This window comes from Hemiscyllium ocellatum, chromosome 26 (genome assembly GCF_020745735.1).
Source record: "Hemiscyllium ocellatum isolate sHemOce1 chromosome 26, sHemOce1.pat.X.cur, whole genome shotgun sequence".
Classification (NCBI taxonomy): Eukaryota; Metazoa; Chordata; class Chondrichthyes; order Orectolobiformes; family Hemiscylliidae; genus Hemiscyllium; species Hemiscyllium ocellatum.
This window is the reverse complement of record NC_083426.1, coordinates 47169883-47197880: the sequence shown is the minus strand read 5'-3', so window position 1 is coordinate 47197880 and position 27998 is coordinate 47169883. Positions and strand designations below refer to the sequence as shown.

At 40.1% G+C, this 27998-nt stretch overlaps 1 protein-coding gene across 1 annotated transcript in view; it reads right to left on the bottom strand.

Moving 5' to 3' along the window:
* Positions 1 to 1245: 1245 nt before the first annotated feature.
* The window catches only part of tmem9 (transmembrane protein 9), a 93139-nt gene continuing 66386 nt past the window's right edge, over positions 1246 to 27998 (bottom strand). Inside the window, exon 5 of the mRNA XM_060845589.1 lies at positions 1246 to 6151. Within this exon, the coding sequence (XP_060701572.1) occupies positions 6008 to 6151 (144 nt within the window). The 3' untranslated portion in view covers positions 1246 to 6007. The remainder of the gene's footprint in view (positions 6152 to 27998) is intronic.

Sequence of the window (27998 nt, the reverse complement as noted above, 5' to 3'; positions counted from 1 at the left end):
CATGTGGTCTAGCTCTAACTTTAGATATTGACCCTCCCAACTGAAATGATTTCTCTATATTAACTCCATTAATGTAAACTTCGACCATATCACTTTTAACCCTCATTTGTATAATTTGGTGTTGTAACCTAACCCTTGGAGTCCAAGGGCCACTCTGGTAAAAGTACATTGCTCTCTATCCAAGGTCAGTCTACTTTTTGTAAGTCAGGGTTCCCCCAGAACTGTATGCAATACACTAAATTGCTGCAGTCAGACCAGGCTTTTGAGAACCGTAGAAGTTATATTCTTGTGAAACATTAAACACCCCTTCTTTAAAAAAAGCAAAAAGTGAATACACTTCTTCCAAACAGATTGCAGCTCTTCCTAGTTGCCCCATCACTGATGATGTCAGAATGTGAGGCCGGAGTAAGAAATTCCAAAGACAAACACAGCTTTGTATCAAAAGAGGATTTCATTGCTCCTGTCTGCTGCTCTTCTCCCACTCCTTAAATGCAAGCCCAATTTGACTACAGTTTCCCTCTTACATGCCATCTAACTCACTATGTGAATGTGCCAGCTAAAGGGTTGACATGAGATTTCAGGCCCCAGAGGGTAATCGGCAGAAACAGAACCAGAACCTAATAAAGAACTGATAGTTTTGGGAAAGGAAATTGGAAAGTCCAAACATATCACATTGAGCACCGACAAAGCTGTGATTGTTTTGCATACCAAGACTTTAATATTAAAGATTTTAGATCTGGGGTTACTAAGCAGGCCTTAAAATCAGCTTTGCAAATCAAGAACAGGGAGTCAACCTGCTGATTAATTTTCTTTTCAAATTATGTTAATTATACGATTGCAATGTAATAACAAACACAATAATTACTGTTTCATGTTAACCATATTTTACCCATGTGACAACAGATTGTTGCTTGTTATCATCTGAACCCATGGTCTGAGCTAGACATAGCATACTAGAGGATCCGGTTTACAAACCAGGTAGACTAGCCCCACCCATTTCACAAAGCAAAGTCGAGAGTGTTCTTCACAAGGTGGACCCCATTAGTGACCAACATGATACCTGCATGGCAACTCTTAAAAGAGTCTGTTATAGTTAAGAGGAGGGAGTGGCAGTCTGTTATGTGGTGACAGTGGGAGCTGTGGGTACAATACAAATGTTTGAACTGTTAAATAGAAACAAAACGTCTTCCAGAATGAATTACAAGCACGATGCTTTTTGCAATTTTTATTTAGATGTTTGACTCCTCTTGCAGTTCATAAAATTCAGAATTAAACAAGTCATTTTTACAGTGACAAAAAAAATTGGAATTAAATTAAACAAGAAAATGATTTCCACTTCAAATCAATTATTCACATAGAAAAAAAGTGAGACATTAAACTCACAGGTACCAGCGAGACCATTAGATTCTGCAACGTAGAGAAAAAGATGATAAATTTTTCACAATAGTGCAGTGCTTTTACACACACACATATTCCCGCAGGAATAAACACATTTTTTCTGCAGATGAAAAAGCTGCACCGAGGTTAACTTGCTCAGCCAACAGAACAGCCCCAAAAGATTCCTACTTCATGTGTAGGTTCTTGCCCCAAATTATATGCAGTGACATGACAAAATCAAAGTGGATGCGCTTCCTTCTTCCTGTTATAAACAGCACAGGTGAACTGCCATGCTCAGATCTCACAATACCGTCCACCCCAATCACCAGAAGGATATGCTCTGTTGTATCAGTCTCCAGTCAGAGATTTCATTCTGGGGTAGAATCCACATTGAGTTTACTATAAACCAAAAATCATTCAAGGAATAAACCATTTGTACTGTAGAAAGTTTTTGATTCTTTGAATAATCAGACAGCATTATATGAATACAAATCTCAGGAAGTAAACTGAAGCTTCCTATTCGAAACAAAGAAGTGTGGATCTCAGTTCAGAAATAAGATAATTTGATTAACAAATAAATCTACAACCTCAAATAATTATTTTGCAGCAAATTTGTAGAAGTTACAGTGCAATGACTAGGGTATATATTAATTTGCATATTCATACATCACATTGAAACATCTGAACACACTTCATAAAATGAATTACATTTGAAGTGCAGTGATTATGTAGATAATAATTAACAGACTTACTGTATCGAGTCATACCATTATGGAAACCCCTAACAGTGAACCTCTCAGCGTTTACACTGTGTGCATTATGCTGCTTTACAGATCAGAGTGCTATGAAGTGCTGCCCAGTTTTACAGCAAGAGGTTACCTTACAGCTGGTGGCTAATTTCATTTTCACAGGAAAATAAACCAAGAGGAATTAAGCCAGAGTTGACAAATCTGAACATTTCAGAAAAATAAGAGATGGTCCACAAATTAAACAGTCCTCAAAGTCCAGACTAGCTGATTGCAAGGGCAGCCACTAGATTTGTTTACTAATGTCTGCAGGCGATGATCTGATGTCCCAGACATTAGGACTGTCCGATGTTAAATACGGAATATACACGCACGCGCACGCACACGCAAACACAGTCTACGATTTGTTTTAAAATATTGTCAGCCCATGAGTATAATAAACTTCACTCTTCAGATGATTTATTCATTGGGCTTGACCTCCAACTTCACTAGGCAAAGAAGTGGAAACTCCTGCAAATCGCAAGTTGATAATTTACCAGTTTAAAAAAACCAAAAATTAATACTCACACATTACAGTCCAAAGCATTGTGCGCTCATGAGGTATAATAACAAAAAAAGTTGTAGTTCTTTTACAATGCAACACAGAAATTTCCAACACAAGTAACACACACATCAATACTGTCTAGTCACTCTCACCCTACCAAAACCAAGGAGATTCCAGTGTCATGTTAGCGGTTTTGATTCAAATAGACAGTCCCCTCAAAATGTTTCAGCAACCAATGATCTTCAAACAGATTCAAAGACTTTCCCTGAAAGAACAGGGGTGTACAGTAATGTGACTGGCCATGGAAGTCTAGTCTGGAGAGAGAGGGATGAGCGATAATACTTTTTATTTTCTTTCCCTTCTCTTATTCAAAAAGGTAAAATGCTTAGATACTTGAAATCAATTGAGAACTGATCACAGAGACAAATTAAGGTTCAGATATTAGTGAGTCCACGGATTACCACAGGACTAGCAACTGCACTGACAGTGTTCAGGTGTGATCAAAGAACAGGAAGATTTCAAGGGCACAGCCATGCCAAACAGAGGCTAGACTAAAGGATTTAACACATCAAAGCCTTTGGCTAATAGCTGCAGAATGCCTCTTGCCAAATTCCTTAAGGCGAGTTACCCACAAACTTTGAAAAGGTCGAAACACATGAACTCACCAGCTTGCAAGCACCATAAACATCCTTTAATACTTAATATTTCAGCTTCTGCTTTTTTGCTTCACTCTGCCACTTCCCAATACTTTCTTCCTCTGTCAGACAGTGTTCCTTTATTTAAAATTTATGAAGCTGTTTTTGATGAATTCTTGCAAAATTCCTGATTAACAAGGGGATCAACCTGCTGGATCTCTTTTAAGCAACTCATTAAACATACTAGCACTCTTTCCTTATAAGGGGTTGTTTTAATTGACACAGGAAGGCACTCTATTACACCAAGTTATAGGATAAAGACCTGTTCAATTGGAATATAACTTGTTCAAATATGATCAGTAAATTGTCTGAATCAAACATATTCCATTTGGTCAGCTCCAACAGATGTATGACAGGGACAACTCAAACTGCAGATACTTTCCAATGTAAAGGCAAAAGGTAAAGTCATCAGACCATATGGCTGCTCTCTCATTAGATAGAGCTAACTGTTGATGGTTTATCCTGAGGGTCACCATGCCTCAGGAGAGGGAAAAGGTTGAGAACACGAATCCTTCACGGTACCCTCAGTGGTGCAGGGCTTGAGTCCATGCTGTTGGTGTTATTCAGCATCACAAACCAGCCTGTACCTGGTGCTACAGTACATCACAGAAAGTGGATAGGTAAACTGCTCCTCAGACCTTGATGTTCATTACTGTACTCCCAGTCCTCCTAAATAAACTAGCTGAGCCCAGAAACCTATTATGTGGTATAATGACGTAGATTATTACAACACGGTGATCATTTATTTTAATACAAGTTGAACATATCACAGATTAAAACTGATTGATTTCTGACAAAATCCCCATATAGAGCTAGGTTATTTTAGCTTCTGTTCAAGTATTATATTTACATTCAACAGTTGCTGTTTGGAAGGAGTGTTGAGAGATTTCAAGACAAATTCCTAAGAGCAAAGTAACAACTTCAATTGATCAACAGTGCGAGGGGCCGTATGGAGTAAGGGAATGATAACTTGCATCATGGGCTCACTGAGACAGTAACACGTTGGCATCACTGCAGGTCACAGTGTAGAAAGGAGTCGAACTCTGACATAAACCTGCTGTCCAATTTCACATCGCCTTTGAATAAAGAGGTGCTGTGCTTTCCGGCTTTATGTACACTTTTGGGCTGCAAAACGTTGCCACAGCAGCAACTGATTTAGATGTGAGTGAGACAAAGGAAGTGAATGTACATTAGGAAATTCCTTCCAAAAGGAGCAATCTGTCACCACACCATCAGAAACACAGATGTTAAAACCATACAGCTGCGTAAGATGGCCAACAAACCTGTGCTTAAGCGTATTCCGGTCTGGGCTCTAGGCAAGTCACTGGAGAAGCCTGGGCCACTGGGAGCTGTCCTCACAGCATTACTCTACTCACTCTGAAAGGGAGCAGCTCTTTAACCAATGAGCCAGCCACTTCAAAGGGAATTTTCAGGGTTTTTATTCAACAACATAGTCAATACTAGGACATAAAAGATATTGCCTGAGAATATTCCTTTAAAGCAAATTTGCAAAGCAACAAATATTTCAAAATGCTGAGAAGGAAGTTCAATTGTAATAAAACTAACATTAAAGGATAGTCAGGACAGGAGGAACATACCTTTGTGTGAAAATACTATGGAACCTGGAAACAATGTTTTGAAGAACAGTCATACTGGACTTGAAAAGCTAACACTGTTTTTCTCTCTTGATAAGTGCTGCCAGGCCTGCTGAGTTTTTCCAGCATTCTCTGTGTTTCTAGCTATATGGCAGCTGACAAACCAGAAACTTCACCAGGCTCTGCAAAAGGACCAGGGTTTTATGCCTTTTGAGTTAATATCCATCACTTCCAGTAAATGTAAGCCAGAAGTCCATGCTTTGCAATGCCCAATCTTATTTTGCATTTATAACACAAGTGACTTTAATTTACCTCATTGGAGTAAAAGGTCTAATTGCAAACCACAGCTACTTTGGAGTGAAAAGAAAAAAAAACTGTTTCATTCACAAAATTTCATAGCATTTTAACTGAGCAAAATACAAGACTACCACACCTTTCTACACATGAAAGTCATAGAGAAAGAGAGAGTTACACACAGGGGGAGGACAATGAAAGCAAAAGAGAAAGAATCTGTACACTTACTGCTGTCTCTCAGACCAGCTTTCCACGTGCTTGATTATTCTGAAGTGCAATCTCAAGGCGCCTGGAGCATGTGAGCAAGCAATTCCCCTTTAGTTACAGTGTGAATGGGGTAGAAGACTGTGGGCAGCACCTTAATTCACACCAGTAGAGGAGGGGATTGCATTGAGCACCACATCCCTTGAACAAACAAAGCAGGCAGAACTTGAATCATGTTTTGGCAATGAAGCTCTAATATATCTCCTACTGCTGAGGCTTCCTCACACGTGCAGAATTTTAATCTTTTGAACATTTAATTAGGGAGCCACACTTAAAGGGGACATTAGGGATTCACTTTACAGAGACACATCCTCAAAAGGGAATACCAAGCAAACTGTTTAATGCTTCACATTGATGTGTGATGCATTTAACCGGACTGGTTAAAATAAAGCTGGGAGACAGCATTAAGTCTTCAGATTTAAAACCAACCTTCATGCTTCAAAGTGAAAACATGACTAGGCCTGAACTACAGCAAGTTGAAAGCAGTGATGTTTAGCTGAGCATTTTGTGTCGGTCAAAGACAGTTTTACGCTGCTCCTGTACTTGACGCTTCCACCTTTGCTGGGCTCCCTCCACTCTCTCCAGAACAGTATTGGCACGAACTTGTCCATGGGATGGAGCAAATGGACGAGTGTCCTGGAGTAAAGATAAGAATTGAAGTCGATGATTAACTCTCATAGCATTATGAATAGTCTTTATCCAAGTCTCATTCGATCATATTACCATGGTCAATCTTATCTGGACTGGCCTTGTTTTGTCCCTTCTGGAATAACAGGCATGGCGTCCATCACACTCTTCCTGTTCAAGGCCGCATAATTGCAATTCAATACTCTTCAGCTCAGATCTCAACACACACCATACCTTCTTCCATCTTTCATTATTCCTATTATCTTCATTCCTTTCAATCTCAAACTTCTCATTTCCTAAGCATATGTTACAATCTCTCACATTTATTTACTGCTCTTCCCTAACTAGTCCCTTACTTGGTTTCTCTATTATTATATAAAACAAAACAATTGTACATGTTTCTAAGGCAAACCATGCCAATGTCAACAAATGCATAGCTTGCAATTATATTTAACACAGTTAAACGTTCCAAGGTACTTCACAGGAGCATTCTCAAACCAAATCTGACATTAAGCCATGTAAGGAGACACCATGATAATTTTGGACAAAGAGCTAAGTAATAGAGAAAATTAATTGCTCTTTTTCCTCTTTTAGGAAACATAATATATGTTTAAAGAGGGAATTTCCATGATTAGACCCAAGGTAGCTGAACGTGCAGTTGATAATGGTGAAGTGATGGAGAGTAGGCTGTATGAAAGACATCATAATGTCTCAACGAAAATTGGCATTTAGTTAAGTGTAGAGTAAACCTGATGGCACGTTAATCATACTAACATTCCACCCAGTTTGATTATTCAATGTAATTCTAGAGAAAGAGAATTGGAAGAGTAGTCTGAATACCAGAGGACAAGTATATAAGGAAGGCACCAAACACCTTGCACCATATTTCTAGGGTTCATTAAAATCTGATACTTGCAAAACATTCACAGCTAAAAGTTACAAATAACACACAGAGTCTATGCTGCTAAAGCCACTGCTGAACATATTGGCACCGCCTCAAATTGTTCCAGCTATTTCGGTTTGTTTTTTTTTGCTCTCATCTCATCTCTTTTAGTTTTTGCAAAGGCTAAATGGACCAAGATACATTCTGAACTTTCCTAAAGATTGTCAAAATTATTCTCCACCAGGCTATACTCAAGTTTCTGCTCCCATCAGTCTTGTGATTCCACGCAAACCAAACAGAGGAGCTCTGCACAATTGTGACAATAAGATAGCTCAGCAGAAAACTGACCACAACAACATTTCAATTTGCATCACTACAAAACCCATTGAGCTGCCAAGTCAGAAAATCTGTTTTGTTTCACAGTCATGATTCAGTTGAGGATTACTAGCATGTCAAATCATAGTGCCTTTAGTTAGTAAGTACCTTCTTTCACACCACACATTCTTTATTGTGTTTACACTTTACCCCACTATTGGTCTTCCCATTGTGTAGCCATTTGTGGAAGGACTTCTCCTACGACTTAAAGACTGAGTTTCTGGGAACCATGCTACAGATCTCATTAGTGCACAGCAATATACAGAGGAAATAATAGACTGATTATTTGCAGTAACCTCACTAAATGTCTGATAAAAGATGGGAAAACCAGAGCTCTTGCTTCCTGAAGAAGGGCTTATGCCTGAAATGTCGATTCTCATGCTCCTCGGATGCTGCCTGGCCTGCTGTGTTTTTCCAGCGTCACACTTTTCAACTCTTGCTCCCAATCCCAAGATGCGGTTACAGCTTTAAAGTTACTTCTGTTTATCTACAAATTAAAAATATCTACCATAGGTAATGTTCAGAATGACAAAGATCTGAGAGACTACAGAAGCTGAGACTGTTCTCTGCAGATCAGAAAAAGGCTGGGAGATAGGGGAGTTCAATTTCAAAAAAGGATTTTAAAACAGTAAGGAAAGAGAAACTTTTTTTTTACTGGCAGTAGGGTCAGCAAACTTCATAGACAACAGAAAACTGACAAAAGAATTGAGAGGAATAGGTTTTTGAAAGGTGAATTATTATGAACTCGATTTTTTATTCTTTCATGAGATGTCACGGACTGGCAAGGTCAGTGTTTATTGCACATAGATTAGATTACTTACAGTGTGGAAACAGGCCCTTCGGCCCAACAAGTCCACACCGACCAGCCGAAGTGCAACCCACCCATACCCCTACATATACCCCTTACCTAACACTACGGGCAATTTAGCATGGCCAATTCACCTGACCCGCACATCTTTGGACTGTGGGAGGAAACCGGAGCACCCGGAGGAAACCCACGCAGACACGGGGAGAACGTGCAAACTCCACACAGTCAGTCGCCTGAGGCGGGAATTGAACCCAGGTCCCTGGCGCTGTGAGGCAGCAGTGCTAACCACTGTGCCACCGTGCCACCCGTGCCATCCCTAATTATTCTTGATTGGAATGGTTTGCCAGGTTAGTTCAGGCAGCAGGTAAAGGTCAACGACATTGCTGTGGGTCTGGAGTCAAATCAAGTCTCAACTAGGTAAGGACACCTGGATGGGTATGTGAATAGGAAGGGTTTGGAGGGATATGGGCTGGGTACTGGCAAGAGGGATTAGATTAGTTTGGTATATCTGGTCGGCATGGACGGGTTGGACTGAAGGGTGTGTTTCTATACTGGACATCTCTATGATTCTATGTTAACAGATATTCCTCTTGAAAGGACACTAAGGAGTTGGGTCAGTTTTCACAACAATTGATGATAGCTGTCAAGGTCACCATTGCTGGGATTATTTTCAGAATATATTTGCTGAACTAGGTTTTACGAGCTGCCATTGTGATACTTGAAATTCCGTCCCCAGTACATGAGCATGGTGCTCTGCAGCTATAGTCGACTGCCATTCCCATTACACCTCAGTCAATCCCTGAATGTACTGTATGAAAAAGCACAGTAGAAGATAATTCACTAGCAATATTAAAAAGGAAACTGGATACATGCTTAAAAATGAAACATTCTCAAGACTATAGGGCAAGAGCAAGGCAATGTGATTTGCTCAACAGAGCTTCTTTTAAATAAAGCTGGTCCCTACACAAAAAGTGAACTCATCTCCCTGTTCTAAGCTTCATTGATATATGGGACTGTGGTATAAAATGTAGAAACACTGATGTACAGTTTGCTGCAGAAAGATCCACACTGAAGGATCAAAGGTTTGTATGTAACTGCTATAAATGTACTAAGTGCTATTTAACTGTGGATTACTGGGAAATAAATATTCTGTTTCAGGTTTAAGATCTTCAAAATCCTCCTTATATTTTCTAATGTAATTTTTAATCTTTCAACGAAGTGGAAAGCCAGCTGGTGCATCTACAAGATGGGGAATGTTTTATCTTTCATTACATTACTCACCACAGTTTAATAATGTAGTGCTCAAATTTCAACAGCTTTTAAGGATGCTGCATTACTCTCAGCCAGTTGTGGGACTTGTGGCGAAACCTGTGCTAACTTGCAGGTTTCAGGATTGTAGCAGTGAGCTCAATCAGTTCACTATTTACCCTATCCATGTCCCTCATGATTTTATAAACCTCCAAATTCATGCTTCAGTCTCCAATGCTCCAGGGAAAATAACCGCAGCCTATTCAGCCTCTCTCTCTATAGGTCAAACCCTCCAACCCTGGTAGTGATTGGACCTTTGTGCCATCTGAGCATTGAATGAACCTAGTTAAAAGAAGCCACATTGAAATACAATCCAGTGACCATTTGGAAAGCCTTCATGAATGATCAACCATTAACCCACACCAGTTTCCACTTCCATGAGAGCAGACTCAACAACATACATGTCCTTCAGCTTTGCTGTATTCCAATGTTATACTTTCCAATGATCAATCAACAACTCAGCCACTGAAATACACCTGGATTTACTTTCTTCAAACTTACCAATATTGCTCAAAAGTCTCACCAACAATTGTGAAAATATCAGAGGTATTGATCTGATGTATAACTTGCGTCTTAAATGCAGCAGAAGCTACAGAATGAAGTTCACTAGGATTCAACTATTAACTGTCCCATACTTTTGTCTGTTAACCTTACTATTTCTGTTCGTCAATAGTGTCTTTAATCAAGCGCAGCAACTGCAAACAGAATAATCTTTAACAAAAGAGGAAGTTGCTTAACTTTGGTAATATCTTCTAAAAAAAACTGCTTTAGTTAATTTAATAGCAATCCTTAGTTAATTTACTCATCCTATCTGATTGGGAACTGAGAGGAGAAGTCCTTCACTCTGTGCAAAGGGTGGATTGAGATGAGATTACTTACAGTGTGGAAACAGGCCCTTCGGCCCAACAAGTCCACACCGACCCGCCGAAGCGCAACCCACCCATACCCCTACATTTACCCCTTACCTAACACTACGGGCAATTTAGCATAGCCAATTCACCTGACCCGCACATCTTTGGACTGTGGGAGGAAACTGGAGCACCCGGAGGAAACCCACACAGACACGGGGAGAACATGCAAACTCCACACAGACAGTCGCCTGAGTCGGGAATTGAACCCAGGTCCCTGGCGCTGTGAGGCAGCAGTGCTAACCACTGTGCCACCGTGCCGCCCGGATTATAGTTCATAACCCATCTTAAATCTTAGGTGTGTCAACTTCCAACAAGAATACCAGACGTTTGTTACTGCAAAGTGTTTGGGGGCATAGGACCGCAATTCAAGTCTAGAAACTGAGATTGAGGTAAAAGTGCCACTTAGGTTAAATATTTAATGTACCTGTAAAAATTGTCTCAAGTAGAATTGAGCAGAATCAACAATTGAACCACACTTCAATGCAAAACATTTGTTGTAAGAACAGCAGGGGGATTCCAAGGATGAGTAAATAGACCAGTAACAGAAACCCTGGAATGGAAGTGTACACTGACTAAAATCATCAGGACACATTCATATGTTCATAGTAGGAAAAGAATTAGAATGGGTGCAGGAATTAAAGTATTTAGGAAATATAAGGAGATGAATGACTATTTACTGTCAGCTCGAGCTCAATGATAAGCACTTTGTACCAGGAGGTTAAGAGTTCCAATCTAGAGACTCGAATACATAATCTGCTGATATTCCAGAGAAGGAACTGAAGGATGCAGTACCATCTGAGATGCTTTCAGTTGAAATGTAAAACTGAGATAATGCTTCCTCTTCCAGGTGTTTGGAAAATATCCTGTACCAATATGTTGAAGTAGTGCAGGGGATTCTTCCTGATGTGCTGTCAACATTTATCCCACAACCAGACTTGAATTGGAGAAAGGCCAATTTTGACGGTATTAGGCAAGAACTTTCAAAAGCTGATTGGTGGCAGATGTTCGCAGGTAAAGGGACGGGTGGAAAATGGGATGCTTTCAGAAATGAGATAACAAGAATCCGGAGAAAGTATATTCCTGTCAGGGTGAAAGGGAAGGCTGGCAGGAATAGGGAATGCTGGATGTCTCAAGAAACTGAGGGTTTGGTTAAGAAAAAGAAGGAAGCATATGTAAGGTATAGACAGGATAGATTGTACTCTTCTAAGGATTCACTCAAAGGAAGTAGGAGTATACTTAAGAGGGAAGTCAGGAGGGCAAAAAGGGGACATGAGATAGCTTTGGCAAATAAAGTTAAGGAGAATGAAAAGGGTTTTCGCAAATACATTAAAGATAAAAGGGTAACTAGGGAGAGAATAGGGCCCCTCAAAGATCAGCAAGGTTGCCTTTGTGTGGAGCTGCAGAAAATGGGGGAGATACTAAATGAGTATTTTGCATCAGTATTTACTGTGGAAAAGGATATGGAAGATATAGACTGTAGGGAAATAGATGGTGACATCTTGCAAAATGTCCAAATTACACAGGAGGAAGTGCTGGATGTCTTGAAATGGGTAAAGGTGGATAAATTCCCAGGACCTGATCAGGTGTACCCGAGAACTCTGTGGGAAGCGACGGAAGTGATTGCTGGGCCTCTTGCTGAGATATTGTATTATTTATAGTCACAGGTGAGGTGCCAGAAGACTGGAGGTTGGCTAACGTGGTACCACTGTTTAAGAAGGGTGGTAAGGACAAGGGAACTATAGACCAGTGAGCCTGACGTTGGTGGTGGGCAAGTTGTTGGAGTGAATCCTGAGGAATAGGATGTACATGTATTTGGAAAGGCAAGGACTGATTAGAGATAGTCAACATGGCTTTGTGCGTGGGAAATCATGTCTCACAAACTTGATTGAGTTTTTTGAGGAAGTAACAAAGATGATTGATGAGGGGCAGAGCAGTAGATGTGATCTATATGGACTTCAGTAAGGCATTTGCCAAGGTTCCCCATGGGAGACTGATTAGCAAGGTTAGATCTCACAGAATACAGGGAGAACTAGCCATTTGGATACAGAACCAGCTCAAAGGTAGAAGACAGAGGGTGGTGGTGGAGGGTTGTTGTTCAGACTGGAGGGCTGTGACCAGTGGAGTGCCACAAGGATCGGTGCTGGGACCTCTACTTTTTGTCATTTACATAAATGATTTGGATGTGAGCATAAGAGGTACAGTTAGTAAGTTTGCAGATGACACCAAAATTGGAGGTGTATGGACAGCGAAGAGGGTTACCTCAGATTACAACAGGATGGGCCAATGGGCTGAGAAGTGGCAGATGGAGTTTAATTCAGATAAATGCGAGGTGCTGCATTTTGAAAAAGCAAATCTTTGCAGGACTTATACGTTTAATGGTAACATCCTAGGGAGTGTTGCTGAACAAAGAGACCTTGGAGCGCAGGTTTATAGCTCCTTGAAAATGGAGTTGCAGGTAGATAGGATAGTGAAAGCAGCATTTGGTATGCTTTCCTTTACTGGTCAGAGTATTGAGTACAGGAGTTGGGAGGTCATGTTGCGGTTGTACAGGCCATTGTTGGAACATTGTGCGCAATTCTGGTCTCCTTCCTATTGGAAAGATGTTGCGAAACTTTGAAAGGGTTCAGAAAAGATTTACAAGGATTTTGCCAGGGTTGGAGGATTTGAGCTATTGGGAGAGGCTGAACAGGCTGGGCTAATTTTCCCCTGGAGCGTTGGAGGCTGAGGAGTGACCTTTTAGAGGTTTACAAAATTATGAGGGGGCATGGATAGGGTAAATAGGCAAAAAGTCTTTTCCCTGGGGTCAGGGAGACCAGAATTAGAGGGCATAGGTTTAGGGTGAGAGAGAAAGAGGTAAGAGAGACCTAAGGGGCAACCTTTTCACGCAGAGGGTGGTACATGTATGGAATGAGCTGCCAGACGAAGTGGTGGAGGCTGGTACAATTGCAACATTTAAGAGGCATTTGGATGGGTATATGAATAGGAAGGGTTTGGAGGGATATGGGCCGGTGGGACTAGATTGGGTTGGATATCTGGTTGGCATGGACAGGTTGGACCAAAGAGTCTGTTTCCATGCTGTACATCTCTATGACTCTAACCAGTATATGAAAACAGATTAGCTGGTCATCATCATAATGTGGAATCATGCTGCCACCTTTGCTGCTCTATAACAGTGACCACAGTTCAAACGTATTACTTAGCTGTAAAATATGTTTAGAATGTCTGTCGATGGTGAACGGAACCATGTAACCAGTGCACTGGTTATATACTTTTTAAAGTTTATAAGTAAATCTTGTACAGATTTCAGTTCTGCTGAGTCCACCCTGCAATATTAATGAGAGAAATTTGCAGCAAGCATCACAACCCTGCTGGGCTGGCAATCCTTCTGTGGAAACTGTACATCCCACTATTCCACAGTCAAGCACCTGGAACATCACTGATTGATCGGAAATACTTAATGTAAAATGCCAGGGTAAAATGTCTGCCATTCACCAAGTAGCTTTTCCTCAGACTTAGGTGTGGGCAAAAAAGTTATCTCCTGCATCTGTTTCCGCTGCTAAGATCTCAGTAGCCTGGGGCATTCGAAAGAATTCACCACAGAAAAGGAAACATATTCCTTGTTCGCCATTCTCACTGGTTAATTAGCTGTGAATTACACACAGAATTGCCACCATGCATTTCCTGGATTATTTTAAGTGTTGGTACTATATTTAAAGTTCACAGGGTCAATGACAGTCATGATTACAAAAAAAAATGCCCTGAGTATTGTGCACACTTCACTGAAGCAGCCTGCTTTACTGACATCCCATTCACCAGCAATGGAAAGAGGCAGCAGAATACAGCATCTATAGGATGTACTGCAGTCAGTCACCAGTGCTCCACTGACAAAACCTTTCAAACCTCTGCTATTTGGAAGGCTAAGGGGAGTAGATAAATGCACCTCCAAGTTTTCTCCCAAGCCCCATACCACTCTAATTTGGAATGAAACCTCCTTTCCTTCACTGTTGTTGGGTCAACATCATGGAAGTCCTTTCCTAACAGCACCTTGGGCATCCCTATATGGTGTAAAATGGCAACTCACCACCAGCCTCTCCAGCACATTCAGGGATGGGCAGTAAGTGCAAGTCTAGCCAAAAATGTTTATATACCTTGAACAAGTTACACAAAAATGAATAGCCCATACTGAACTCCAGTAGTGTACATGGAACTTGGCTGAAAATCAGCCTGGCTTGTCTGTACCCCAATTCCATTTATCTGCCATGTCTTGATATCCCTTCATTCCCTTATCTGAACAAAAGCTTTATTTCAGATATGAAAATCCAATTATTCTAGCTTATATAATCTTAATACTGGCAAAATAATTGACTGGGATACCATATGATCCAACTCGATTTATTGCCAGTAATAACCATTAATTCCAACGGCAATCCTCCACACCACCTCCTACTTCCTTACAGCATCCAATGCCTTTTGTTTCTCCTAGGATATATGGGAATCCATTTGATGTATTATCATGATGAATTCTTGTTATTGTCCTGAATTATTATTTTTATGAGCTTGTACCTTACAGCCCTTCGTTACAATGACACAGACATTTGACTGTCACCCTTTGGGCACTGTAACTAAAGAAGGCTAGAGTACTCGAGCTGTGATCTGAATGCAAACTGTACAAATGATGGAGTCTCTTTTGACCTCTTAATTATGGCAACATAATCAAAGAAAGCTCGTTCATTTTTTATATTAGTAGAATTATATTTTCTCTTTGTGTTACCACATAATTTGAAGACGCCGGTATTAGACTGGGGTGTACATAGTTAAAAATCACACAACACCAGGTTATAGTCCAACAGGTTTATTTGAAAGCACTAGCTTTCAGAGCTCCTTCATCAGGAGCAGTGCTCCGAAAGCTAGTGCTTCCAAATAAACCTGTTGGAACATAACCTGGTGTTGTGTGATTGTTAACTTTATTACCACATAGGTTCCGATAAAGTGCAATAGTAGCATATGAGATGTTAGCAGAGTTCTTTTGAACCGTGCAAATTCTCAACTGTAGAATCTGCCTGTCTAAATTGGATTACAAAATACACATGTCATGGGAACAACTTGATACACGCTGGTAGACATTTAATTATTTATATGGCTCTTAGGAAAATAAGACATTCTTACAAATACATACTAAACGTTTTAGGTTTAAAAGATCACTGAAACACTAACATAAAAATCTATTAGAAATACGGTAAATTGTTTAACATTAAATACATTAATCTTGGACAATGGGAAATTTCAGGAATTTTACGCTATTCAATTTCCTCTATATATGTGCACATATGTATTAAATATACATATATGCATTAACTCCTAGATTTCACAATGGTATTAAACACGTGCCAATAAACAAGCCAAATCAAATGGTCGAGAATTCATAGTGTTCATTCCACTGAAATTGTGAATTGGCAAATGCACAGACTGTAACTCAAAGTTCATTCACTGGATGCACTACTGATGCTTTCCCACAGTACAAAGTCAGTGAATTAGTAAGAAATTTCACTTTTACATTGGTAGTCTTGTTGCGAAAACCCCTGAAAAAGTTGTGTTGAGAGGGTGTAACTGGATTATTTTAAAAATGTGTACTAAATTCACAATATTCACTGGCCCTGAAAAGCTAATTTTGTTTGTGTGATATGTTAGATCCCTCAGATATAAAAAGTTTCAAAATATTTTGAAATTTTCTATTTCTGTCTTGATCCAGACATTTATTCTTCAGAAAATTTTTCTAGAAGTTGTATTGCTTCAACTTTTTTATTTGTCTGTATTTTTGATCATGGACTGAAATCGGAAAGTAAATGAATGAAAAATGAAGGTGTGTCAAAGAAGTGCTGTGTTTATTTTAAAAACAAGTAACAACGCAGCCCCAGTGAGGCATAGCATTGTAAGTACCGCTTACACAGCTGCTTCTTTGAGAAGCAGTGTAAGTCTGGTTACAGATGAGCTACAGTCAGGGGCTGTGCGAGAATAAAGATCTGACTGGCAAGAAGTAGATGGTTGGTTTATGGACTAGTGACCAGTAATCAACAACAAAAGGCCTCCTGCCACCAAATATTATGTGATTAGCTCCCAGGCAGTTGAATAGCTGGGGGTGCCAATGTTCAGGAGAAGCCACTGAATCTTCAAGAGCCATCTCTTTTCTCTGCTGTTAAACCATCTTAAGTTCGAAGAAAGCCAATTTGCTTTTCCCTCAGCTATTGTTATAAGTTAGGACTCCTAATGAGTAAGGCAGAGAGTTTGTAAGTGTGAACCAGCCTCAACCCTACTTTCTGCAAGTAAAATCTATTTGGACAAAGACAATCAAGGAACAAATCTGACAAGCCAAAACTGACGACCTCTGTGAACCCTGTGAATAAGAGCAAGTATGCTGCCTTCCCAGCCTTCCCCTCCACCAATGACAACTATGTTGGTTTTTAACCTACTGTCTGCAGGTAGGGAGGAAGTTTTTAAATAGGGTTAGAGTTTTAACTAGTTGCAATACGTTGATGGTTCATAACCGTTTAACTGTGGTTGAGTCTATTTATTTGAAAAAAATAGCAATTGTTTAATGTCAGAAACCTGGTCTTTGATTTAGATCAGATTAAATTCCGTTAGTTACAGCGTGGAAACAGGCCCTTAGGCCCAACAAGTCCACACCGACCCACCGAAACGCAACCCACCCAGACCCATTCCCCTACATTTACCCTTCACCTAACACTACGGGCAATTTAACATGGCCAATTCACCTAATCTGCACATTTTTGGATTGTGGGAGGAAACCGGAGCACCCGGAGGAAACCCACGCAGGCATGGGGAGAATGTGCAAACTCCACACAGTCAGTCGCCCGAGGTGGGAATTGAACCCAGGTCTCTGGCGCTGAGGCAGCAGCGCTAACCACTGTGTCAACTTGGATCTAAAAGTCAGGTAAATTAGGGAACTTCTGCATACCTGAATATCTTAATCTTTGTAATGACACTGGGAAGAGCAGAACTTGATTTCGAGTACGCTTCCCCAGTGAGGCACAGCAAGATGATGAATAAACTAGTTTTTTCAACTTTCTGTTTTGTGGACTGTTGGAACTATTCTATTTGACTGGCTGCTTATGCTTCTTGTTGAGAGCACTATTGAAGATCCCATAGGCTTGCCACTGGTAGACAGGAAATCCAGCGACACAGATTGTATGACCGTTGTTCAGCTGTCTTTTGAGATCGGGGCAAGTGTCATTCCTTCTGTGTACTGAACAATTCAGTCCTTTATATCGATAAACACACTAAAAGTATATAGATGCAAAAACATAAACATATCTACAAAAGCTACTTCTTCAATCTTGTCCAATATTTCTCCTTGCTACTTGCCAATATGTCACGCTGAACGATCTCCATGCAATGATTACCATAATGACATTATATGCTAAAAGGCTAATATGTAATTGGTATGTTTGAAGATCATCAGTGATGACCTATTCTTTAGCAGTAATAGCCTTCCATAAATACACGCCTCAATTTCACAGATGCAAGGACTACATATTTTCTTTGACACAAATTGGAAAATGAAGGTTTTAGTTATTCATCATTTTTATATCTTGAAGCACAAGGAGAACTGCATGATGTTCATTCATTAGTTACATAAACATTTGTAACTTTTGGAAGACTTTGGATTTGATAGTTTTGAACATCTAGTTGCCACCAGATTATCTTTCGGTTGAAAAGAAACTACCGAGTAACAAAATTTGGATTGTGTTTAAGGAGCAGTTTTCCAAGGAACTGAGGGGCGAGTTGGTAGTTGGGGGCTTTTGGATTGATCTCACACACACTCTTCTAGTGTGAGCCAAAAATAAATATAAAGTCTTTGACTAGCAAAGAAAAACTTCTAACTCAAGACCTAGATCCAACTAATTGGTGACCAAATTGAGGTCTGCCTGGTCGATAACAATGCAATATCATCACCAAAAACCAAAAGAACTCAGAGGAAGTCACCTCATTCGACTGTTTTGATTTGGACTTTAGATATTTGGTCTTTACTCCCTTCAGCCAGTTTTTTGTCAGTATTTACCACCCACAATACTCAAGATCTATTCTTTATCTAGTCTGTTCTATTTACACACAAATGTGCATGTGTTTGGGTTTAAAGGGGGTATATTTTAAGCTTGCACGTTACTGATTAATAATCCATTGTGCCACATGTTAGAGGATAAGTTTGTTAAAATAAAGAAGTTATTATTTTTTTTGGTCACTGATGAAACTTGGATGAGTTCTTGTTATCTTATCTACTGTAACAGTCAGGAATTAAGGATCTGACTGATTAAATTGGTAATACTTCACACTTTGGGTAATGTAAGATGAAGGTCAGGAAAAAATTGTGGCTGCAAGAGCTGCTCCTTTTGAGGTATTTTAGGTGTTGAAGATGATTTACTTGAATTCCAGGAGCAGCAATTACTGTTTTATACGCTGTTGCATTGTTTTGGAACATTGGGGGATAAAAGCTCAAAACAATGGCACTATAAAAAGGAGGAAGATATACAAAGGCAGTGACTACATGATCAGAGAAAGAAATAACAGCTACTGTCTGACACAGCCGTGAATCTGCACAGTTACTGCCTTTGCTGGTTGAGTTCAAGTATCTCTGGCATCAGAGTGCGTTTAGGAAAAATTAACAAACAGCGAAATTCCCAGCTGACCTTGGGAGGAACCTGTGGGGGAGAGCTCACAGGAACAGATAAGAACATGGTTTTTAACATATAATCTTGCTGTAAGTCTACAATAGTGAGTAAAGTGGGTTCTCTCTTGATTATCTGTTTTATTGAGATCGGTCTTTTGATTAAATTTAAAAAACATAAACCAAAAGTATTAAGTTAGCCTGGAAGAGTTTTTTTTAAACCAATAAGATGGTGCTATTTTCTAGGTCTGTAGACTGTGAAGGAGCAAAGATGGCGTTTAATAGAGTGATGTGCTCTTCCTGTTGGATGTGAGAGATTATGGAGAATTTGATGTTACTGAGATTATGTCTGCAGGAAGTGCCTTTGGTTGTGAATCCAATCGGATCACATGGATTGGCTTGAGCAGCAGTTAGAGGCAATAAGGAATTTACAGGTGCCGGGGGTGTGATGGATGGCAGTTATAGGAAGGAGAAAAGCCGCAGACACTGTCAGGTAGACTGGTTACCTCCAGAAAAGGTAGGAGAGGAAGGCAGGTAGTGCAGGAGTCTCCTGCGGTTATCTCGATCTCAAACAGTTATGGTATTTTGGAAAATGTATAGGGGGTAATGGACTCTCAGGGGAAATATAGCATGGATGGCTCTAATGTAATGATGGGTACGTCAGGTTCCAAGTGATTGATTATGATAGGGGACTCTCTAGTCAGACGCACAGACAGTTCTGCGGCTGACAACAAAAACTCTGAAGGGGGTGTTGCCTCTCTGGTACTAGGATCAAGGATATCTCAGAGAGGGTGCAGAATCTTCTCAAAGGACAGATGAACCATCTGGAGGTCATTGTACACCTTGGAACTAATGACATAGGAAGGAAAAAGGATGAGATTCTAAAGGGAGAATATACAAAGTTAGGTAAGAATTTAAAAAGGAGGTCCTCGAGGGTAGTAATGTCTGGATTACTCCGGGTGCGGTGAGATAGTGAGGGTAGGAATAGAAGGATAGAGCAGATGAATACATGGCTGTGGAGCTGGTGCAGGGGAGAAGGGTTCACATTTTTGGATCATTGGAATCTCTTCTGGGGTTGAAGTGACCTGCACAAGGAGGATAGTTTGCACCGGAATTGGATGGGGATTAATATATTGGCAGGGAGATTTGTTACAGCTGCTGGGGGGATTTAAACCAGTAAGCTGGGGTGTTGTCCCAGGAAAGTAGTGAAGAAAAAGATTGGTGCAGTCGGGAAATGGAACGAACAGTTAGGACAGGCAGGAAGAAAAGCAGAAAACAAGGTAGGACTGATAAATTAAGCTGCATTTATTTCAATGTAAGAGGCCGAAACAGGGAAGGCAGATGAATTCAGGCCCTGATTAGGAACATGGGACTGGGATATTATAGTAATTACTGCGATGTGGGTCGGGGACGGACAGGACTGGCAGCTCAATGTTTCAGGATGCAAATTCTACAAGGAGGATAGAAAGGGACAAGAGAGGAAGGGGAGTGGTGTTTTTGATAAGGGATAGAATTACAGCTGTACTTAGGGAGGATATTCCTGGGAATAAATCTAGGGAAGTTAATTTGGGTGAAACTGAGAAATAAGAAAGGAATGATCACCTTATTGGGATTGTATTATAGACACCCCAATAGTCAGCAGGAAAATGAGAACCAAACTTGTAAGGAGATCTCAGTTATCTGCAAGATTAATTGGGCGGTTATGGTAGGGGATTTTAACTTTCCAAACATAGACTGGGACTGCCATAGTGTTTAGATGGAGAGGAATGTGTTAAGAGTGTACAATAAAATGTTCTGGTTCAGTATGTGGATGCACCTACCAGAGAAGGTGCAAAACTTGACCTACTCTTGGGAAATAAGGCAGGGCAGGTGACTGAGGTGTCAGTAGGGGAACACTTTGGGACCAGCGACCATAATTCTATTGTTTTAAAATAGTGATGGAAAAGGATAGACCAGATCTAAAAGCTGAAGCTCTAAATTGGAGGAAGACCAATTTTGATAGTATTAGGTAAGAACTTTGAAAAACTGATTGAGGGCAGATGTTCCCAGGTAAAGGGACAGCTGGAAAATGGAAAGCCTCCAAAAATGAGAAAACAAGAGTCCAGAGACAGGATATTCGTGCTTGGGTGAAAGGCAAAGCTGGTAGGTATAGGGAATGCAAGATGACTAGAGAAATGGAAGTTTTCATTAAGAAAAAGGAGGAAAAATATGTCAGGTATAGACAGCAGAGATCGAGTGAATCCATAAAGTATAAAGGCAGTAAGAACATACTTAACAGAGAATCAGGAAGGCAAAAGAGGCAAATAGGGTTAAGGAGTATCCAAAGGGATTCTGTAAATACATTAAAGACAAAAAGGGTAACTGGGGTTAGAATAGGGCCCACCAAAGATCAGCAAGGCAGCCTATGTGTGGAGCTGCAGAAGAATGGGGGAGATACTAAATGAGTATTTTACATCAGTGTTTACTGTGGAGAAGGACATGGCAGATATAGATAGAGGGAAATAGATGGTGATATCATGAAAAAATTGTCCATATTACAGAGCTGGTGGTGCTGGATGTCTTGAAACACATGAAGATGGATAAATACCCAGGACCTGATTTGGTGTACCCTAGAAATCTGTGGGAAACTAGGGAAGTGATTGCTGGGCCCCTTGCTGATATATCTGGATCGACAGTCACAGGTGAGGTGTCGGAAGACTGGAGATTGCTGAAATAGTGGCACCTTGCTAGCCAAAGTAGTAAGGAAAAGCAATGATTGTTGAGCCTGACGTCGGTGGTGGGCAAGTTGTTGGAGGGAATCCTGAGGGACAGGATTTACATGTATTTGGAAAGGCAAGGACTACTTAGGGATGGTCAACATGGTTTTGCGCATAGGAAATCAAGTCTCATTAACTTGATTGAGTCTTTTTTGAAGTGGTAATGAAGAGTATGGATGAGGGCAGAGCAGTGAACGTGATCTATATGGACTTCAGTAAGGCGTTCAACAAGGTTCCTCATGGCAGACTGGCTAGCAAGGTTAAATTTCATGGAATACAGGAAGAACAAGCCATTTGGATACAGAACTGACTTAAAGGTAGAAGACCAGAGGGTGGTGGTGGAAGGTTGTTTTTCAGACTGGAGACTTGTGACCAGTGGAGTGCCACAAGGATTGGTACTAGGTCTACTATTTTTCATCATTTATATAAATGATATGGATGTGAATATAGGAGGTACAGTTAGTAGATGACACCAAAATTGGAGGTGTAGTGGACAGTGAAGGAGGTTACCTCAGATTACAATGGGATCATGATCAAATGGGTCAATGGGCTGAGGAGTGGCAAATGGAGTTTAATTTAGATAAATGTGAGGTGCTGCATTTGAAAAGGCAAATGTATAAGTCTTGCTCTGATTTAATAGTATTGGCCAGAGGAGTGTTGCTGAAAAAAAAAAGAGACCTTGGAGTGCAGGTTCATAGTTCCTTGAAACTGGAGTCACAGGTAGATAGGATAGTGAAGGCGGCGTTTGGTAGGCTTTCCTTTATTGGTCAGAGTTTTGAGTACAGGCGTTGGGAGGTCACGTTACAGCTGTACAGGACATTGGTTAGGCCACTTTTGGAATATTATGTGCAATTCTGGTCTCCTTCCTATGGGAAGGATGTGGTGAAACTTGAAAGGGTTCAGAAAAGATTTACAAGGATGTTGCCAGGGTTGGAGGATATGAGCTATAGGGGGAAGCTGGAGACTAAGCTTTTTACCCTGGAGCATCAGAGGCTGAGGGGTGACCTTATAGAGGTTTATAAAATCATGAGGGGCATGGATAGGATAAATAGACAAAATATTTTCCCTGGGGTGGGGGAGTCCAGAACTAGAGGGCAGAGGTTTAGGGTGAGAGGGGAAAAACTTAAAAAGGGACCTAAGGGTCAACGTTTTCACAGAGGGTGGTGCTTGTAGGGAATGAGGTGTCAGAGGAAGTGGTGCAGGCCAGTACAATAGCAACATTTGGATCTAGGTAGGATTTAGAGGGATATGGGCCAAGTACTGGCAAATGGGACTAGATTAGGTTGGGATATCTGGTCGGCATGGACGGGTTGGACCAAAGGGTCTGTTTCCGTGCTGTACATGTCTATGACTCTAAATTTTAAGGAATATTGGGGCAACATGTTCCAGCACACACTTGTCATCAGGGTCAACACAGAGGGAGCTGGAAAAGCGATAGAAGAATAAGAAAAGCTAGGCTGACATGAAAGAAGGGATGCAGAGGTCTGTGGCAATTCCATAAAAACTCACAGGGCTAATTTAGCTGTTTGTGAATTCTATTACTTATGGAGGTGACTAACACAAATACTGACTTATGAGTAGCAGGGTTAAAGGAGTGTTGAGACTTAAGAGTGGAAAGGAATCTACAGATCTCACCACTATGCAAGATCAGAGACGTATCAATCAACAGAATACATTTCACACCAAACACCTACATGCTGGAGTTGAGAAAAATTCATCTCAAAAAGCTCAAGAAACATGAAGCAAATCAGAATGCTGCAGTTCTGTCAACAGCAACATTTAAAGGAAGTAGGTGGTATCAAAGGTGGGGTTTCACTGAAAATTAGTATCAAAGGCTAGATTTAAAGCAACCTTTCAACAACGATCATCATACATGTACTGTAACAATTGATGTACGGTAGAGTAGCTTGATGCTTAAGAAAACAGATAAGAGTTTGGGCTCTGCCATCTAACTTCCTACATGTATAAACAAACTTCATGAGTCACTGGCATATCATCACTTCTGAACATGTAATAATGGAACTTTTGAAAGAGTTGGCATTATGATGTGGCAGTAAAATAACTGTTATTAATATTTTCCCACTCTCCTAGACTGGCCCACATTCCTCTAAATAATTTTTAAAAAACACAGATTTAGAGAGACATTCCATAAAGAAAAAAACTTTACAAGGTGTTTATACCAAACATTCCTAAGAAAACGTAGTGGCAGGAATATGAAGTCTGATTAATATCTGGAGATAAGGAAGCAGAACAAATGAATATTGTGCAGATTGGAAAAGGTGTAATTTAAGGATAGATCCATTTTTGTCTGGTACCTAGATGAAGAGAAAAGAATATAAAATATTTAAATGTACCGAAGGAGGAGTGTTGAAACACATGGAAGGCTGTAAAATGTTTAGGTAAACCAGAGTAAGCACTTAAAGAGGATGAAGGTATTGAAAACGCATACATGAACGGAGAGCCTGGGGTTTAAACACATAACTTCACAGAAGTACAAGTGCAAGTAAATAAAAGCACCAAAAACACAACAAAAGCTTGGATTTTATAAGTTTCATACAGAGTACAAAAGGTACAGCTTGGTTTTCATTAAAGAGGGACTTTACAACAGAACAGTGCACAGCAGAGATTCAATCAAGGTTGGCAAATTATAGTTATAAGGGACAAATTAGTTTTTGGGACTATTTACAATTTCTATTGAAGTGGAAGAGAAAATTCAAGAATGTGTTCAAAAATAATGCTATTTACTTATACACTGTGAATTCCTTCAGTAGGAACTTGGTAATGAGTAGTCATTAACGCAGTCAAAAGGACAGTCTTGCTTACATTGAGCATTCATAAGGTATAGAATATGGAGCAGTGGAAACAATGATCATTGCATGTGTAAAGAAAACCTGAAAAATGTTTTAAGCAGAGGACGATAGAAGCACTGTGGAAAATACAGAGCCCCATTGGTCAGTTATTCATAATCAGTTCTATTCATTATCAGCTCAAATACTTCTTTTATTAGCTTTAGGCTGTTGATTTTGTCAAATTAATTCTTGAGATGTTAAGAAGGAATGTTTGTTCATGTTTTTTTTTTAAAACTACTTTTGAATAACTGTCCTGATCAAAAACATATAGTTTGCTCTTAAGTTTCGACAGCACTAAATCTCTTATTTAACATCGAAGTTCCAACTTGGTGTGAAAAATTAATACTGTGTAAACAAGTCGTGATAACTGCAGATCTCAATAAATAATTATTCAAATTATACATCAAAGGTTAAACAGAAACTGGGCAAATGGGGAGGGTAAAGTAGTGGATATATTCAACATCTGGAACATCCAATGGTGAATGCAGTGCCAGTATGTCCTTCCTGAGGTGTGGGCCCAAACTTGGACACAGTATTCTAAATGGGGCCTAATCAAAGCTTTACAAAATCTCAGTAGCACATCACTGCTTTTACATTCCATTCCTTGAGATAAACGACAACATTACATTTGCTTTCTTAACCACAGACTCAACCTGCGAGTCAACGTTTCGAGGATCCTGTACTAGCACTCTGAGATCCCTTTGTACTTTGGTTTTATGGAGAGTCAAGGGGCAGAGCTGAGTATGGTAGCCATTCCAAAAGAGAAAGAACTTGAAAAGCTAAAAGCTCTAAAAATTGATAAATCCTAGAGTTCTGAGGGAGGTGGCTGAAGAAATAGTGGAGACGTTGGTTGTAATCTTTCAAAAATCACTGGAGTCAGGGAAAGTCCCAGATGATTGGAAAATCAGTGTTGTAACCCCCTTGTTCAAGAAAGGATTAAGATAAAAGACGGAAAATTATAGGCCAATTAGCTTAACCTCAGTTGTAGGTAAAATTCTAGAATCCATCGTTAAGGATGAGATTTCTAAATTCCTGGAAGTGCAGGGTCAGATTAGAACAAGTCAGCATGGATTCAGTTAGAGGAGGTCGTACCTGACAAACCCACAAGAAATCTTTGAAGAGGTAACAAGTAGGTTAGACAGGAAATCCAGTGGATGTTATCTATCAAGACTTCCAAAAGGCCTCTGATAAGGTACCTCACAGGAGGCTGTTGAGTAAGGTGAGGGCCCACAGTGTTCGACCTGACTATTGGCATGGATTGAGGATTAGCTTTCTGACAGAAGGCAAAGAGTTGGGATAAAAGGGTTCTTTTTGGAGATTTTGATCCCTAGTTCTTCCCAGCACTTACCTTGTCAAGTCCCTGAAAAATCTTTTCTGTTTTAATTAGATCACTACTCATTCTTTAAACTCTGGAAAATAACAGGCTCACATTTTTAATCTTGACACAGGACAAACCCATCGTCCCAGAAATCAGTCCAGTGAGACTTGTTGCATTCTCCTTAATACAAGTTGATGGTTTTATTTTTAGATAAGGAGCTGAAAATGTGTTGCTGGAAAAGCGCAGCAGGTCAGGCAGCATCCAAGGAGCAGGAGAATCGACGTTTTGGGCATGAGCCCTTCTTCGGGAATCCTGAAGAAGGGCTCATGCCTGAAACATCGATTCTCCTGTTCCTTGGATGCTGCCTGACCTGTTGCGCTTTTCCAGCAACACATTTTCAGCTCTGATCTCCAGCATCTGCAGCCCTCACTTTCTCCTTTTAGGTAAGGAGACCTATACCTGCACTCAGCAAGACTCTAAATAACTGTTCTCATGCTCCAAATCTCTAAGCAATAAAAACTCCCATTTCAGTTTGCTGCATAATTGCTCGAGTAACTGCATGTTAAACTTCTTCGACTTGTGCCATCTGCACATTTTTGACCAACTCATTTAGCATGACAATCCTTTTGTAGCCTCTTTGTGATCTCCTCACAGTTTAATTTCCAACCTAGATTTGTATGATCAGCAATTGGATACATTACACTCAATCCCCTCAACTTGATCTTCGCTATACAGTCTGTTCATATGTAACACTATATTCCATTCCTGTGCGATACACATTATAAGAAAATCGCATAATAGCAGCACCATTTAAACCAATGGGACTGGAATAGCGTTATAGCCAAAAGAGGCAAGGAAAATTGGCATTCTACAAATAATGGCCTAAATTCTTCAATCGCGCTACAGCCAATTCAAGGTGTGTTATAGCAGAACTAACTGCACAACGCAAATAGCTGAAACTCAAGCACTGATCTTTGTACTTATCCAACTTATTACAGCCGGACAATGAAAATGACCAATTTATTTCCAGTATTTTTATAATCTATTATGTAATCCTCAATTCCTGCTAATTTCTTTTGACTATCCAATTCATTGTGCCCGTGTTTGTCTAATAACCTCCTGAAGCACCTGATGAAATTATGTTTGCTGTCTTCTGATCCATAAGGTGTATTTTGAAATATAGGGAATTCTGAAGAATGGTGACTTGGGCTTTGAAAATTGGCCCTCATTTATTGGAAATTCTTCTGAACCAGAAAAGAGTAATACTGTATATGAAGCACAGTGGAACAACATGTTTTCATTTTTATAGAATTGCTTTGTTGGCTCTTTTTATTTTCTAAACATGAACAGCCAGAGCATTACAGCGTTCTGGGAGGGAGTAACCCTAAAAATAGCCTTTCAAATCATAAGGGAGAAGGAAATGAAGGATAATGTTGACCTTCATATTATGTACCACTTCACTGTAATTAGAGCTTGTCAGTGTTATACTATAAACCATGCAGATTGCTTCAAGTCTGAAAGAGAAATCTAGATTCACATATAAATGCAGATTTCTTCGGGATTATAAACATACCAATGGTTAACTTTCTAAGCAGCATTCAGATCAGAAAGGTTAACTGCATTGGATGCATACAGAGTCTTGTTAACTTAGACAGTCGCATACTTTCCACCTTATGCCTACTACTGGGACAATGAGGAACAGTTTGAAAATTAGGACCAGACTGTCCAGGAGAGATATTAGGAAGCTCTTCTACACACAAAAGAGCAGTAGAGTTTTGGAACTCTCTTCCATAAACAGTAGTTGATGCTTGACCAGTTGTTAGTTATAAATCTGAGATAGATAAAAACTTGCCTTAAAAAAAAATCTATCGACCAAAGGCAAGTTTATGGAGTTAGGCCAGAGATCAGACAAGATCTCATTTAGTAGCACAACAGGCTTGAGGGGCTGCAGGGGCCTACTCCTGTTCC